General features: G+C 41.9%; 2 protein-coding genes across 2 annotated transcripts in view; both read left to right on the top strand.

Annotated features, from left to right (window-relative positions):
- trub1 (TruB pseudouridine (psi) synthase family member 1) overlaps positions 1–4947 on the top strand; it is an 18061-nt gene extending 13114 nt beyond the window's left edge. The window contains exons 3-8 of the mRNA XM_019271369.2: positions 1129–1184; positions 1687–1768; positions 1845–1917; positions 3302–3441; positions 3535–3591; positions 3709–4947. Of these exons, the coding sequence (XP_019126914.1) occupies positions 1129–1184; positions 1687–1768; positions 1845–1917; positions 3302–3441; positions 3535–3591; positions 3709–3890 (590 nt within the window). The 3' untranslated portion in view covers positions 3891–4947. The remainder of the gene's footprint in view (positions 1–1128; positions 1185–1686; positions 1769–1844; positions 1918–3301; positions 3442–3534; positions 3592–3708) is intronic.
- A 3125-nt stretch (positions 4948–8072) lies between these two features.
- Positions 8073–13968, top strand: hhex (hematopoietically expressed homeobox). Its single transcript, XM_019271255.2, has 4 exons — positions 8073–9494; positions 12157–12335; positions 13024–13074; positions 13210–13968. The coding sequence occupies exons 1-4, from the start codon at positions 9098–9100 to the stop codon at positions 13474–13476; spliced, it is 894 nt and encodes a 297-aa protein (XP_019126800.1). The 5' UTR covers positions 8073–9097; the 3' UTR covers positions 13477–13968.
- Positions 13969–14244: the final 276 nt, after the last annotated feature.

Raw genomic sequence — 14244 nt, forward strand, 5'->3', positions numbered from 1 at the left:
AGAGAGAGAGAGAGAGAGAGAGAGAGATATGCTGGGTGAGAGAGAGAGCAATGCTGAGAGAGATGCTGAGAGGGAGAGAGAGAGAGATATGCTGAGAGAGAGAGGTGCTGAGAGAGAGAGATGCTGAGAGAGAGATGCTGAGAGAGAGAGATGCTGGGTGAGCCGTCCTGTTGTCATTCTACGTCCTGGGTGGTGTTTTGTTCAGTCTTTGGTCGCAGTGGATCAGATGATAAATCAAAGTTCCACCCTTTATACCTCATGTAGGGCGTAGGTTTGGTTAACGTTATAACCATGGTTGGATTCTGGGCGGAGTTTGGTATGGCAATGGACTGCAAAGCAACTTTGATTGCATCCTCTTCACATCACACTCAAAGAGACTCCTTAAAGGAATGTCATATATGTATTTATACATATGTTTGTGTGTTGTGTCCAAGCTCAGGTCAAGTGTGTTCACTTAGTTACCAGGAAGGAAACACAAAGAGCAGATTTGAAACTAAAGACTACGTTTGATTTCTCTGACTCAGCCTGCTGGAGCCTCACCAGTTTTGACTGAGCGAGACAGAGGACTGTTTGTTCTGTCCCACGTCACTCTGAATGAAATCATCATGTCTGTATTGTTTTAACTGACTTTTAAAGTGAAAGAAAAACTGAAGTCACAGGTACAAACACGCTTCCTTCACACATTTGACTGGACACAAACTCAGCAGGATGTTTATTATTTGCAGAACTTGGCTCCGATTGTCGTTGCGCAGCATCCACCAATCACACGTGGACATATTACAGTCATCTGTGATCTGTGGCACACACGTGTGTGTGACTATGTGATTTCAGGTCGACCTTTATTGTTAACTTGTGACAGATATACAATATAGAAACTAACCATGTTGTTATTATTAACTATATCAGAGGACTAAAAATGGTTTATGAGTTACTAATCCCTGATTCACATTTGGACGATAGCTCAGCATAAAATAGGGCATATATTGACAGTCACTGCTGGTATGGCTGTAAAATGAGTAACATCATCTTCATGAGTCCATTGTTCATTTGTCCAACAGATTTTCATTGTTGGGTGTAATGAGCACTGACACCTTTAGGGGGCACTAACACCGTCTCTGTGTCTTTCAGTTGTTGGTGTTGGCAATGGCACAAAGATGCTCAGCACCATGTTGGCTGGTTCTAAGGTGAGTGTTTGTTTGTATGTAAACAGTAAAACTCAGCTGATACACAGCAAAGCTTTGAAGAGCTACTTCACTCACACTGTGACTGTTAATGATAAAACCACAGAAACCAATCAGACTTCTGTGTGTCTGTAGTGTATTACTGTACAGGACCTGCTGGGTAGGTGCAACACAATGTATTATTATGTTATTCTGTGATGTGATATAAAATAAATGTGAGTGGTCCATCTATGTTCTAACCCTCGGCTATGGTCATGAGCTTTTGGGTAGTGACCGAAAAAGGAAACTGTGGATACCAAATACCAAAATGAGCTTCCTCCGCCGGGTGGCCGGGCTCAGCCTTAGAGATAGGACGAGGAGCTCAGATATCCAGAGGGGAGAATAAGAATAAAATAGAACGTTCCACTGATGGTACATTTTTTTGAGCCGTGGAGTTCAGCAGTTCCATAGAAGTGCTTCTTCGTCTGCAGAGACAACAAAGTGATGTGTGCGGTTTGTTTTTCAGAAATATGTCGCTGTGGGAGAACTGGGGAAAGCAACAGATACTCTGGATGCCACTGGCAGTGTGACTGTGGAGAAAGACTTTGGTAAATATTCAATGCTGAAGTTCGTCCCATGCAGCAGTCTGAACAATGTGTGCAGAGTGTTTGTTTTTTCCCACAGAACACATCACCAGACTGGACTTTGAGGACAAGCTGAAAACATTCACTGGTGACATCATGCAGGTTCCTCCACTGTGAGTAAATATCATCGTTAGTGTGTACACTCAACGTCTAATGCACCTGAGATAATGTGAAATGTAAAAGGCTGACAAGGTGGCATACGCTGAGTCAGCAACACTCTCCAGATGCTTACATGTAAAAATCCTTCATCATACATCTGTTTAGAAACTTCCTTGCTTTGACTTTAATAGTTAAATGAACACACTTTTGATTGGATGTTCTGTCACATCGCTTTGAGCTGCAAATGACTAAAATAGCTTCCAGTGATTTTGCCTTCTAGTTCCATTTTTAGTCCCACATTTATCTCAGTGACAGAGACTCTTTGAATGGTTTCAACAGAGTAACTGAAGAAGCAGAACGGCCTTCTCACACAGAGCGTGTTACAAATAAACTCTGATGAAACTGTACTATCAAAAGTATTTGCATCTGTGTTGTGGCAACTGATATGAATGATGTAACATTGTGTAGCAACCATGCAGCTTCATGGACTGCTCACTAGGCCTGAAATATCTGATGTGTTTTTATGGGCTGCTGCAGAATTTTAGCAACAAGGTGATCTACCATTGTCATGTTGCATGGTCATTTATGATGTTATGATTGGCACTTTTCATACAGAGCAGGTCTAGACTGTACTCTATGTAATATTATTTTTATTTAGACCCAACAATTCCCACCATGAGCAAACAATTCCTTTAAGAGGCAGAAACCTGGAGCAGAAGCAGCTCATGGTGGACAGACATCTGACACGACCTGCAACAATAAATCCATTAACAGGAAACCAATTCGCTCTAATTTTGATAATCTAATCCAGAGGTTCAACAGAACAGAGACCCCCACATGTAATTAAATGTGTCACATTTTAAGCCTGGCCTGTAATAACTTTTATATTGTGAATGAAATGAATGAATGAATCAGCTCAGCAGTCACATTTGAAGATGTCACCATGGACTCTGGTGATTGACATTTTAATTACAATTATTAAACAGATAATCTGTAATAAAAATAATAACAATCATAGTAATCAATAATCCATATTTTGAAAAATAATTTATGAAATCCACACTCTAAAGGTTTTGCAGAGTCATTTGGGTCAGGGTACCTCATGATAATCATCAGTATGCTGCTGGTTAGGCTGAAGTGCAGTGAACCTGGCAGCCTCTAGAGGTCGCCAGCAGGGCTTTAGACACGTGTCACTTCCCCTGAGAAGGAGCTTTGCTGCTGGTGGCCATGGTACAGCCTGAAGTCATACAGTGTCACTGATATGATATGACCCTATGATCGATATAATGTGTGTGAGTGAGTGTGTAAGACTCCTCTTAGTGTGGCCTATCCTTCCCATTTAAAAATAAAATAAAAGACATCAGTATGCTGTCTTCTGTTAATGTTCTGTTATTTCAGCTACTCTGCACTGAAGAAAGATGGCCAGCGTCTGTCTGTGCTGCTGAAGAAAGGTCACAAGGTTGAGGCCAAACCAGCGAGACCAGTCACCGTGTACAACCTGAGCCTGCAAGAGTTCAAACCACCTCTCTTCACTCTGGGTTAGCACACATTGCTTAATGCAGATTTCTTTCTTCCTCTATGTAATAGTGACTGTGAATGACACACTCAAACAAACTCTTCTGTCCGTACAGATATTGAGTGTGGTGGTGGATTTTATGTCCGGAGCTTGGTGGATGACGTGGGAAAAGGTGAGTTGAATTCATTCTATTTCACAGCTTCCTCTTTAGCATGTTGTTGAAAAAGTCAATAAACTGATCTAACTGATCAACACACTCATGAGAATAACCAGCGCCTGTGTGCCACAGCTCTGTCATCGTGTGCCCACGTGAAGGAGCTGATTCGGACCAAGCAGGGTCAGTTCACCCTGGAGGAGCACGCCCTACATGAGGAGCAGTGGACCCTGGAGCACATCCTGCGCTCTCTGCAGCCCTGCTCAGGCTCAGAGCAGACCATGGACTGCACAAAGGCAGCAGAGGCTGACACCTGAAGACTACACTGTGAACAGGACCTAAAGTGAAAGTGACACGCTGAGGTTACTGTTTCACGATTAGTCATATGACTCACCTGCTTGGCTTTTCCAATGAAGAGTACTTCCTGTCTAAACGTATGTTCAGACTCGAGGGTGATTTTGAGCAACTGAAGTGTGACATCGTTGAGACGATGTCAAAAGCTCTGTGGAGCAGCGTGCTCGCTCTCGTTTCTGTCATCTGCTCTTTAAGTTTTAGTTAAATTTGTAAATGATTGTATAAATGACAGCCACCCTCCATCCCAGCCTCTCGGTGACACACATTCTACATACTTCTACTACTGTGATAGAAGAGTTTTCCAATTTAAGACTTTAAAGGACCAGTGTGTTGGATTTGGGCATCTAATGGTGTAGTTGCTCATTGCAACCCCCTTGTTTTTTTCTTGGAGCGAAGAAAGAAATCTGGTGGCCATGAAGCATGCGTTAAACCCAAAAGGCCCCATCTAAAGCCAGTGTAGTCTGCCTGTTTTGAGACACTGTAGAGACATGGTGGACTCTGTGGCAGAAGACCTGCATGTCTTTAAAGACTCCCTCTGAGGTAATAAAGACAAAGACCCTTATTTTCAGTTAATTAAACACTGCTGAATACAGCTGAATGTTCTGTTTCTGTGGACATCTGATCTGACACACTGGACCTTTTTAAAGTCTAGCATGAAGCAGACGTACCATGAAAAGATTCCACAGGATTTATTAAGATTTGTTCATCAAATATTTGAATTATTTTCAGGAAGAAGTCAGCAGAAAAATGACTTGATGTATACAGTGATATAATAGTGTATCAATACAGACTGGTATGTAAAGGAGTATTGTGATAACAGCTGCACAGTTGACACCAGTTCCACCTCCTGCAGCCAGGAAGCATTTGTAAAGCAGGTCACGTGTTTATGAAGATGCTGATGATTTATAGATTTGTGTACTCCACATTTGAATGTGAATTTGTTGTTGCATCAGCAGTGTCACTGCAACTCTAATTTAATTTGTTCTGCACTTACAAATTAAAAGCATCTATGCAAACATAGCATTTCTTCTTTGCTGAATACTTAGATGTCAATAACATTTCTACTATTGGATGAACTGTTTCTTCACTAGGCAGCACTGACTGCTGGCTGACAGTTAAAGTTCTTTCTTAAGGCCTTTAACATCAGGCAGTAAGACGAGCATGAAAAGGATCTGATGCAGCATTAGTACGGCACCCTGCTGACTGTATCTCAGTCATGCTACAGAAGAGATTCTCTAAATGTAGAAGTAATTTCTATTTTCTTTCTTCCTCTCCTTTAAGCAAACAGTTTGAAATGACAAAACTGACTATACTGTCATATCTGCAATCAAGCACAGGAGAGGAAATGGCAAAGTATTAGTTCACACTTTGTGGTTTAGGCCTAAGCAGACTATTGGGCATCTGAGTGCTATAATCAGGCTGTATGATACAGCTGTTATAGTCCATATTGCAGGTGATAACTGTGCCACAGTATAGAGGAGACAGAGTGGCTGGCTGATAAAGTATATATGTAAGACTGTTCCCTCCAGAGGGAAAAATGATGGAGGTTTAAGTTTAGTCAAAAAACAACAACTTTGTAAGAAATCAATATTGTAATTCATCATTTCATGATTTTAATTTGAAGAACTTTAATTTGAACTTTGCATCTGAATTGTAACTGTGTCATATTTAAATATAAAATGACTAAATATAAAATACAGTCAGCAGTGGAGGGTCATGTTTATATAAAAAGGCCCAGCACAGCCTCACAGGACTTTTCAGGTTCTCAGTAGAACTCTATAATTCTCTAAGTGAGTGAAGCACACATCAGGTCCAGGTTCTGAGTCCAAATGCAGTGAGTTATGCTTCACAAAATGTTTCCTTCAAGAATTTGAGCTTTGTGATCATGTACAGAAGCCTTGCTATGAAAATAAAACAAAAATGAAAAACAAATGAAAAGTTAGCCGTCACCACAGACTGTATAAAACATGGATGTAGCCTCTGTGACCTCACCCACAGGTTTCTGAAGAGCTGTTGTGAAGCTCAGTGTGATGCTCTGGCTGTCCTCATCTTGGGTGTGTGGGTGGAGTTTGGATGGGCTGAACAAAGTCTGAGTGCTTAAACAAGCCATCTGTAACAGCATCCACCTGTCCACCAAAAGCATCATAACTTTAAGCCTTAAAATAATGTGAACAGGTGAGTTGTATATAAACTCACCCTCAGTACAGTTGTCATGAACGGGGAAATTAGCTACAGAGACCAAAACTGTTTTTTGTACCAGGCTGTAAACATGTTTATTTCTGCTGTGAAGTTGGACATTTGAACATGGGGACTTATGGAGACTGACTCACTTCTGGAGCCAGCCTCATGTGGACGACAAGAGGAACTGCAGTTATTGGCACTCCTGCTTTGGCTTTACTTCACGGACATGGAGGATGATTTTCAGTCATGATGTAGGAAGCAGGAACATTATTACATCATAACAATGTTGTTATAAGAAAGGTTTCTTGTGGTAAAGTCTTGTTATAACAAACGTTTCACGGAATAACAGCATCAGTTTGATTTATATATATATAGTAGTCTGATTGGTCACTGCTGCTCCATCCAGTGTTCTTTAGTGAGGTGAACTTGTGTTTTGGATAATGTTTAATCTGAAGCAGGAGACAGTGAAAATCTGGATCTTTGTCTCTTTGCAGTTGTTAATGGTAACAAATATGGCGCCAGCTGCCAGCAAGCAGCAGCAGCAGCGGCCTGCTCAGCAGTTATCAATCGTGTCTTTGGGACAGGAGTCTGACGCCGCGGGGAGCTGAGCGGATCAATGAGCTGCAATCATTGTCTCAGTCCAAATATTAGCCGTTTGGTGCTTTCTTTCATGTCTTCAAGGCTGCTCGTATCCCTGTTTGCTCTCTGAGTCCACTTTATCTAAATTACAGCAGTTAGAAAGTTGGCAGTTAGCGCCGTGCGCTTTAAAGGCGCATCGGAAAATCGAACCATCGGATTATATTAATGCGCGCAGATATGAGGTGACCCGTGAACGCGCCGTTAATGGAGTCACCTGGTAATAAAAAAATCAAGGTGCCCGTAAGACGTGCAGTTGGAGCTTGACGCGCAGAGGCCGCACGGAGGCCGCTGGCTGTGTGCTCGTGTGTCGCTCTGAAACAGAGAAGTTCTCGGTTATTGTTTTGCAGAAACGTGTGTGAGGGGATGAAGTGAGCCATTAAAGTGATTTGCATATCATAAGTTTATCACCTCTACCGCACTGATAGATGGATTTCACAGGAAAACTCCAAACATTCAAATTATGAGTTAATCACTCGCCATTGAGCTGCAGCTTCAGGGATGTGGATTGCAGTTGACTTGTATTACATTGTTAAAGATAACACTCAAACAGCTGTTTGATTAGTCAAAGACGCTCTCAACTCACGATTGGCCTGTGGGTAAAACCAAAGCCATAACACTGAGGCCACTTCATCTGGACTTTTCTCTTTGCGGGGTCCTGTGGGGAGTTTACTGCGGGGTATTCTACAGGCTGACTCGATAATTTGTTGACCACATTTGATTGCCTGTAGGCCACCAAAAAATAAATTGTATCCCTGAGAGCGAGAAGTGTGTGTCCATATATTGAGTTTAGGGTAGTGAAAGACAGGAAACAGTCTGACTGTAACTGATAGAAAGGCAGAGCGTCGGTCAGAAATGGGAACTAATGGTTAATAAAAACTGATTAGAATGAAATCCAAATAGAAAGCATCTGTTTATATTCTGTTTATTCAGTTTCAAACAACAGGACGACACGTGTCTTCATAGAAACAAACGAAAGTACAACATGCATAAATAATATGTGTATTATAATAAATGTTGAGAGAATCTGAGCAGCTTCAGGTTCCGTTTCTGTGCCCGGGGTCAAAGGTGCGCGAAGGGGCCCCTGAGCGAGAGCCTCCACGTGAAGTTCATGTTAAAATCAGTTTAAATTTAAATCATGAAAAAGTCAATCAGCAAAAGTATCAGCGGATTCTGATGCGCAAACATATGTTCTCTAGTTATGTCCTGATACACCTGCACAGTGTCACATTATTCAAATTCCTAATGCAATCAAACGTACAAACAATAACTTTTTATAAACACTTTAATTTAACACTTTTTATTTATTCTTTTTGATTTGTAACAATATTTAGTATTTGGTGTTTGATCTGTGCGGTCTCAGTGGAGAGGCTCCAACAACAGAACTGAAAGATTCACACATCACTTATGATAATCCAGTTATACCTACCTTTAAATACATTTTCTGATCATTAATTTATGTCCGTATGATTTATTTTAAATGCAGAAGTTTGACTTATAATTTTCACTGTTGCATTGACTGAATGGTCTGACTGATTCTTCCAGAATCACAGCAGACTACCTGAATGTAGAATCACAATCTGTCAGTTGAATGAGAGACCAAACGGTTCCACAACAAATGAAGAACCAAACAATGAGGGACACGCGCTCTCTTTTTCCCCCACCCTTTATTTTCATGTTTATCGATATTTTTCCACTGGTTCGTTACTTTTCCTCAAAGTGAAGGTGTGCCGTCACACAGAATTCCTGTTTTTAAAAATCCAAATTTCTTCTGCTGTGAAACGTGAGGAGTTCTTATTATTCTGAGCGCATTTCAAAACACAAGCCTGCTATCAGTGTCACTTAGCACCATTCTATCACTCCAGCCATAGATTTGTCGGTTTGCTTGTTAGCAGATGATTGGCTGTAGAGAAGTGATTCTCCTGAAATACTATTATCTCTCCTCTCCTGTCGTCTGATCACTGTGGGGTTCGATTGGAGCTGCGAGTAAGCCAATCAGAAACGGCCGCTGGCCACCTGCAGGAAGTTGGCAGTCCACTTATCTCCTCCCTCCTCCGCCTGCAGCCAGATAACAGCCCCTACAGTTGGATCAAGTATTAGCGAGTCCACCACCGCAAACTGATGGGCACCAAACCACTGTAACGGTCTCCTCCATAGCCCTCAAAGACTTGTGTTTAGTGAGATTCGGGTAGTCAGCAGAGTACAGTCCGCGCTGAGGTTCCAGCAGATGTTTGTAGTATGTAAAGAAGTTCTTCTGAGATACTGTCGATAAAGAGGAAGGCTGTGGGAGAGAAAGGAGGGACGCAGCCTTCCGTCAACTCGATTCCAGTGCGCAGCGACTACAAAAGGCACCATGAGCGTCCCGCTTTACGCACCGACCCCCATCCAGCCGGCTCACCCGACACCCTTCTACATCGAGGACATTCTGGGGAGGACTGCCACCACCACCTCATCTTCCTCTTCTTCTTCTTCCTCCTCCTCCTCTTCTTCTTGCTCCACTCCGATCTTCCCCACACCGACTCTCCCGTCGCCCAACTCCTCCTTTACAAGTCTCATCTCACCGTACCGGACACCGATTTATGAACCCACACCGATCCACCCGGCACTGTCTCACCATGCTGCCGCAGCGTTGACGGCAGCGACCTACGCCTCAGCCGGGACCTTCGCCGGCTCCATCTACCCGTTCCACCACCAACACCACCGCTCTATGGGGGAGTACGCACAGGCGCTGCTGAGGCACGACCCTCTCGGTGAGTTGGGCAAGTGTGCGTAAAAGTCTTGGTGCGTAAATATATAATATTTACATGAAGTGAGTTTTTACCAGCATCACACAGGACAACAGACACACACACACACACACACACACACACACACACACACACGTCTCTTTGTTACATGGTAACAACTGGTGGCCTACTACTTTAGTGATTCTGGAGTCAGTGCATGAAAAATCTTTTCATAAATCCATATTTTGCCTCTTGCATTTTATCATGCCTCATTGTACCTCGGATGATTTTGTGTAATTGAAAATAGATTTTTTTTTTAATCTCAGCTAATAGAATCAAACTTGTTTGGATGATGTGGCAATAGATCACTTTTTTACCCTTTGCATGAAAACTTCTTCACAAACTCCGTTTCAGTGGCAACGAAACCAGTTTTGCATAAGTATATCACGCTTGGCCATGCATGCATATCGAACTGAAGACAGTCTGCACTTACATGTCGCCTACATAAACAGATTGCACACTACATGGAAGTCTTTGGACGCGTTCCTTTCTTGAGTCTTTGACTAATCTTAAAGTGCCAAAGAACATTTGTGCATGATGACTGACCACGCATACATGAGTCACGCTGTTATTGTGACAGACATATTTGGGGCCACAATAGCAACAGACTTATCCATTCAGTTTGCTGGTGGTGGTGGTGATAGGTGGCGGGAGGGAGGAGGGGGTACATGGCAACCTTGACTCTTTTTCCTGACTCCCATTGTTCTGAAACATCAGAGGAGCAAGTCACCCGGCTGACTAAAACATAGCTGAGCTCTAAATCACTTGTTATTTCACTACTACACTGTGTGTGTGTGTGTGTGTGTGTGTGTGTGTTTGTGTGTGTGTGCGTGTGTGCGTGTGTGTGTGTGTGTGTGTGTGTGTGTGTGTGTGTGTGTGTGTGTGTGTGTGTGTGTGTGTGTGTGTGTGTTTTCACATACTTGTGAGCACCTAATAAGAAAGTGATTGTAAAGAACTACCCGGTTCTTTTGTCAGATCCATATTTACGCACAAGAATTGAAGCTTATTTCAGATTCATGCGAAGTTTTCAGATACATCATATATCTCAGGTTGTATTGTCTTTGAAACGCAGACACCAAAATATTTCAGCTTGACGCACATATTACCTAAATATATGGGCAGTATGGGGGATTGTGTGTGTGTTGAGCCGGGCCTTTTTCCGTTCATAGCGGAAGCCGTGGGCCTGTCGATAGGAGTAAATCTGGTTTCAGAAGCTGTTAAATGTTTTCCTGGCTCACCCCGGCCAGCCGCTTCCTCGGGAGCTCGCTGCACGCTGCTGATTATTTTATCGACATCCTCAATACAGACATATTCAGGAAACACTCGGCCTCTGATAGCCCGGGATCCGTTTTTCACATATTGTTGCACTTCCCCTGCCTGGCCAGCGAGGATGTGGCTGACTTTCTTTATGGTTGGCGGCGAGAAGAAAATAAAGCAAACAGGGACAGCACATCAAGCCTAATGGGACAGAGAGTCACTTAGAAGAGCTGAAGTAGAAAAAACGAGCTATAGTTCAACAATAACAAACAGTTATGGCCTGTTTCCTGATGAAACATCACAAGACACACAAAGCCTGAATTAAAATACTTTGATACGAGATTAAACACAGACTATCAGCCCAGCCTGAGGCTTCATATAAAACACCAGGGAAAGGATTCAAAGAAGCCTGCACAGGAGGTCATCTTCTCTTTTTAATTTCATTGTTTAAATTGAATCAACATTTTTTTATATATATATTAATAAATATGATCAGATTCAGTCTGTTATAATTCTATTAAAGCATAAAAACTCCAAAAGAGACTAAAAGAAATGAATGGAACAGATCTCTGGACGCACAGCTTTATTATTCGTTTATCTTTTGACTTATTCTGTAGATTTCATAACTTTATTATTATTATTATTATTTTCTTTTTTTTTATATATATATATATATATTTTTTAAAAAACGGCTCCAGATAATATCTGTCTAAATGAGTCAAGAATTTTAGAAAGAGAAATACACAAACTAATTACCGAAATAAAAGAGAAAAATAAGAGATAACAGATCTTTATTCTTCTAAACTTTCCTTCTTCACGTGTCTGGTAAATTTGTCTCGTGGGGCTGGATGAACTGACTTCCTTTGGAAAGAAGCGCGAGCCTCTGCCACCAGATTTATGTCGTGTCAGTGAGAGCAGAGGGCATGTGTGTCTGTCTGTGGATGCCATCGCCTATAATCACACCACAAAGCAGGAAGCACATGAAGCGGATATTTGCCCATAGTTTTCACTCTGTCACGACCTTCCTTAAAAGACAGCGTGCAGCAGGCAGGCCGCTGAGGCAGTCTGTTCCTGGAGGCCTTCGAGTGAAGCGGACAGAGAAACAGCCTGGTTAGTGCAGCGTGTCGAGTTCATCCAACAAATCTGTGCAGCTACACGCAGGGAAAAAGTCATCATTCAATCATTTATTTGGAATCATATTACTATAATAATAATAATAATAATAATAATAATATCGTTCTTAAAGTCGTTTTATTTGAATGTATGTGTCAGTCTGTAGTCAGAGGAGCCCGTGGATCAGACTTCCTGTCCTCTCATTATGAGCTCACATGGACTTTTAAAGAGCCCTTTCTTTCTCCTTTGTCTAAAGGGAAGCCTCTGCTGTGGACCCCCTTCATCCAGCGGCCCTTACATAAGAGGAAGGGCGGACAGGTTCGGTTCTCTAACGACCAGACCATCGAGCTGGAGAAGAAGTTCGAGACTCAGAAGTACCTCTCACCTCCGGAGAGGAAGAGGCTGGCCAAGATGCTGCAGCTGAGCGAGAGACAGGTGAGCAGACACGTCAGAGTCCGAGTCTTAAAGCAGAGCGGCGGAGCTGGATCCTCCTGCTCCGTGCGCACAGCGCGCGCCTGGCGCGTGAAGCTTCAGCGATGGCACACTCCAACAGACTTATTATAGACCTATGTCTGAGAGCTTCAGGTTCATTGATCATTAATCAAATGACTTTTTTCTTTCATTTAGATTTAAAACAAAAACCAAAAAAGATTTACAGAGTGGAATGAATATTTCGATGCAGAATACAGATATTGTATGTTTCACAGAACAGTTTCATTCATTTTGAAGAGAATTCTAATCAGACTGAAGACAAATAATTGCCACAAAATTCACATCAGAATGGAAAATACGGATTTTATCCCATAACCACGAATTTAAATTATTAATGCATGTTGTTACACCGAGTCTATTAAAAACTGAAAGAAATCTGATCTGAGATATAGATTTTCATTTTCATATGTATTATTTAAATATATATACATATATATTAAAATCTATACATAGTAGTTTGACGTTTACCTGTGGAGCCGGAATGAAACTCCTCGTGTGTGAACACACACAGTTCACACTCAGTCCAGTTTGTTCTGACTGTTTTGTCCACTTTTATTGTGTTTTATAATGTGTATTTATAATTTGTATTTAAAATGTTTATAATATTTCTAACATTTAATTTGTCTTTCAGGTTAAAACCTGGTTCCAAAATCGACGCGCAAAGTGGCGCAGACTAAAACAGGTGAGCAGTTTAATTCCTGAACAGATGATTCATGATGGGCCTAAATAATAAGACTTTCTGATACAAATAATAATAATAATAATCTTCAGTAATGCTCCAGGCATCTTTATTCATAAATCTATTTCCATCCATCAGGAGAATCCTCAGGGGGGTAAGGGGGAGGTGGAGGATGACGGTTCTGCCGGGAGGAGTAATAAAAGCGACGCCATGAGCGAGTCTTCCGGGATCCAGAACACGGAGCACAGACACACAGTCCCGGCCTCCGAGCTGGCACCGACGGGCCGCTGCGGGCGCTCCATGTCCCCGCAGCAGCCCCACACGGAGTTGGACTCTGACGTATCAGATGATACAGACCAGGACCTGGACATAGAGGACGACGCAGAGTTCACGCTGAACCCTTAGTTCTGGTTCAGGCTCCACACTGATACTGGATCAACTTGGACATAAGGAGCTGGATGACGCAGATCACAGGACTCCTCTGACTCCTCTGGGGTTGTTTTACGACAGAATGACAGACCAGATGAGTCTGTAGACCAGGTCCTGAGGTAGTACAAGCAGGTCACCATCTTTAAGTGCCTTTCATTCAGAACTCGGTATCTAAACGTTCTTCTATATAAATCATGTTGTTCTGCTGTGTGTGTGTGTGTGTGTGTGTGTGTGCGTGCGTGCGTGCGTGCGTGCGTGTGTGTGTGTGTGTGTGTGTGTGTGTGTGGTTGTTGCTGTGGATGAACAGCATCACTGTAGATTACTGTAGATTTCTGTTCTGTTCTGATGTTAAATGATGTGATATTCATTCAATAATCAATGTAGCGACAATCATGTGTGTTTTGGTGATATCTAATAAACTATTTTTATTGTGCTAAGAATAAATGTGTCACTTTGGAATGAAGCTCAGCGGAATGTGATTGATTCTTTTATATTTCAGGAAAAAGTCAATTCATAGATGACAATGTTTTGAATTATACAACATTTATTTCGGAGTGAAAACAATACACAATATTATTATGATTCAATATGATTTAAAAATCATCCTATATTACATATTATCTATAAGCTTAATGCAGAGTTAATAATATTTTGACATGCAGGTTAGTAACAAACAAATGTAATAATTATTATCTTATTTTAATGTGTGTGTGTGTGTGTGTGTGAGAGAGAGAGAGAGAGAGA

This window comes from Larimichthys crocea, chromosome XVI (genome assembly GCF_000972845.2).
Source record: "Larimichthys crocea isolate SSNF chromosome XVI, L_crocea_2.0, whole genome shotgun sequence".
Taxonomy (NCBI): Eukaryota; Metazoa; Chordata; class Actinopteri; family Sciaenidae; genus Larimichthys; species Larimichthys crocea.

Bases quoted from the DNA above. Each gene is read 5' to 3' on its own strand.
- hhex (XM_019271255.2), top strand. From the start codon at position 9,098: ATGAGCGTCCCGCTTTACGCACCGACCCCCATCCAGCCGGCTCACCCG. The intron at 9,495-12,156 runs GTGAGTTGGGCA...CTTTGTCTAAAG, and splicing joins GCTGAGGCACGACCCTCTCG to GGAAGCCTCTGCTGTGGACC. The intron at 13,075-13,209 runs GTGAGCAGTTTA...TCCATCCATCAG, and splicing joins AGTGGCGCAGACTAAAACAG to GAGAATCCTCAGGGGGGTAA.